At 56.4% G+C, this 1,463-nt stretch overlaps 1 protein-coding gene across 1 annotated transcript in view; it reads right to left on the bottom strand.

The window, feature by feature from the left end:
- ACA1_009480 (calponin domain containing protein) overlaps window positions 1-944 on the bottom strand; it is a gene marked incomplete at both ends in the record, with an annotated part of 5,194 nt that extends 4,250 nt beyond the window's left edge. The window contains 4 exons of the mRNA XM_004338386.1: window positions 123-224; window positions 307-380; window positions 464-530; window positions 651-944. Of these exons, the coding sequence (XP_004338434.1) occupies window positions 123-224; window positions 307-380; window positions 464-530; window positions 651-944 (537 nt within the window). The remainder of the gene's footprint in view (window positions 1-122; window positions 225-306; window positions 381-463; window positions 531-650) is intronic.
- Window positions 945-1,463: the final 519 nt, after the last annotated feature.

The following is a 1,463-nucleotide window of genomic DNA, read 5'->3' as shown; positions in this document are numbered from 1 at the left end:
CTTGCGGTGCGGGGCGCCCCATTCCCTGTAAGCCAGCTCGGACAGGTATTCCAGGCTCTCGCTGTCCGTAGAGAGAGAGAGAGAGAGTGGGAGACGTAAGGTGAGGTGAGCTGTGAGGCAACTGGTTCGGCCCATGATCGATCGGAGGGTGCATCGTACATGACGCGGTAGAAGTTTTGGTGTTGGTACAGGTCGTCCACGTGAAAGATGAAGCCCGGCGGGATCTGTGTCGTTGACGCCGTGTCGTCGTGTCAGTCCGGACGCGGGCATGTCCTCAGAGGTGGGCGGGCGGGGGGACGGGGGTACCTTGTTGTCGCGCAGGGCCTCGATGAAGTACATGATGTTCTCGCGTCGCTTGAACCCGAGCTCCAGCATTTTGCCTGGGCGGTGGAAAGTAGCGTGTTGGTGAAAGCCATGTTTTCGCGCCAAGGGCGTAGAGGAAGGAGGAGGAGGAGGAGCAAACCGGTGTGGATGCGGGGGATGGAGCCTTGGTCCAGGCCACTCATCAGTTGGCACAACACCACCCCGTCCTGACAAGGGCAGGGAGATCAACCATTCTTTGAGATTGTGCAAAGAAAGATGATGAAGATGATAGAGATGAAAGGTGTAGAAGATGATCACGAAGAAGTGAAAAGGACAATAAAACGTACGGCGAGGAGGGCGTAGAGGGCGGGTTGAGATGACCGCAGGGGCGTGCCCAGGCATTCCTCGATCCATCGCTGCACGGCCGATTCGCGAAGCAGGAAGTCCTCGACAGCTACGCGCGTCAGCGATTCATATGATTTATCGAGCAGCTGCCTCGAAGGTGAAGGAGATGAAGAAGTTGAAGACGGCCCCTCTCCTGAATGTCGTTTGGCGGCCTGTTGCTGTTGCATCAACTCACGCCATCGCAGGCCGGGAGGAGGAGGTTTGTGATCATTTTCCTCGAGTAATCGAACATTCATTTTCCCCCACTTGGCCCGTCAATCTTGGCGCCCCTCTTTGTCCTTCCAGAGGGACAACAACATTAATAAATTAATTGTCGCCATTTCCTTCACGGATTTCCTTATCTTTCGCCCAGCTAAGGAAAATGAGTGGAAATGATTATTTCCCCGAAGAACCTGGAGCACGTTACTGGGCGGCGATCCGGTCGAAGTAGGGCTGCACGAAATCGAAGAAGTCGAACTCCCTGGTCTCGAGGCCGTACCGGTAGATGTAGCGGCTGCCGAGGTAGGCGCCGAAGATGGCACGCAGGTAGTTCTCCGGCACGCGCTGGCACAGACCCGCCACGCCACCCACCAGCTCCAACAGGACCGGAGGGCAGGCCTCGGCCAACACCAGGTTCCTGTCGCGCGCGACACAAACGGTACCGCCAATCACCATCAATACGCGATCAGCAAACACCAATCAACAACACCACGACAGGGAGGACTTACTTGAAGGCCTGGTTGGTCCACAGGTTGGAGTTTTGGATCTGAACGTTG

This window comes from Acanthamoeba castellanii, assembly GCF_000313135.1.
Source record: "Acanthamoeba castellanii str. Neff unplaced genomic scaffold scf7180000083453, whole genome shotgun sequence".
In the NCBI taxonomy this organism is placed as follows: Eukaryota; Discosea; order Longamoebia; family Acanthamoebidae; genus Acanthamoeba; species Acanthamoeba castellanii.
The sequence above is the reverse complement of the archived record's forward strand: the minus strand, read 5'-3'. Positions and strand labels throughout refer to the sequence as shown.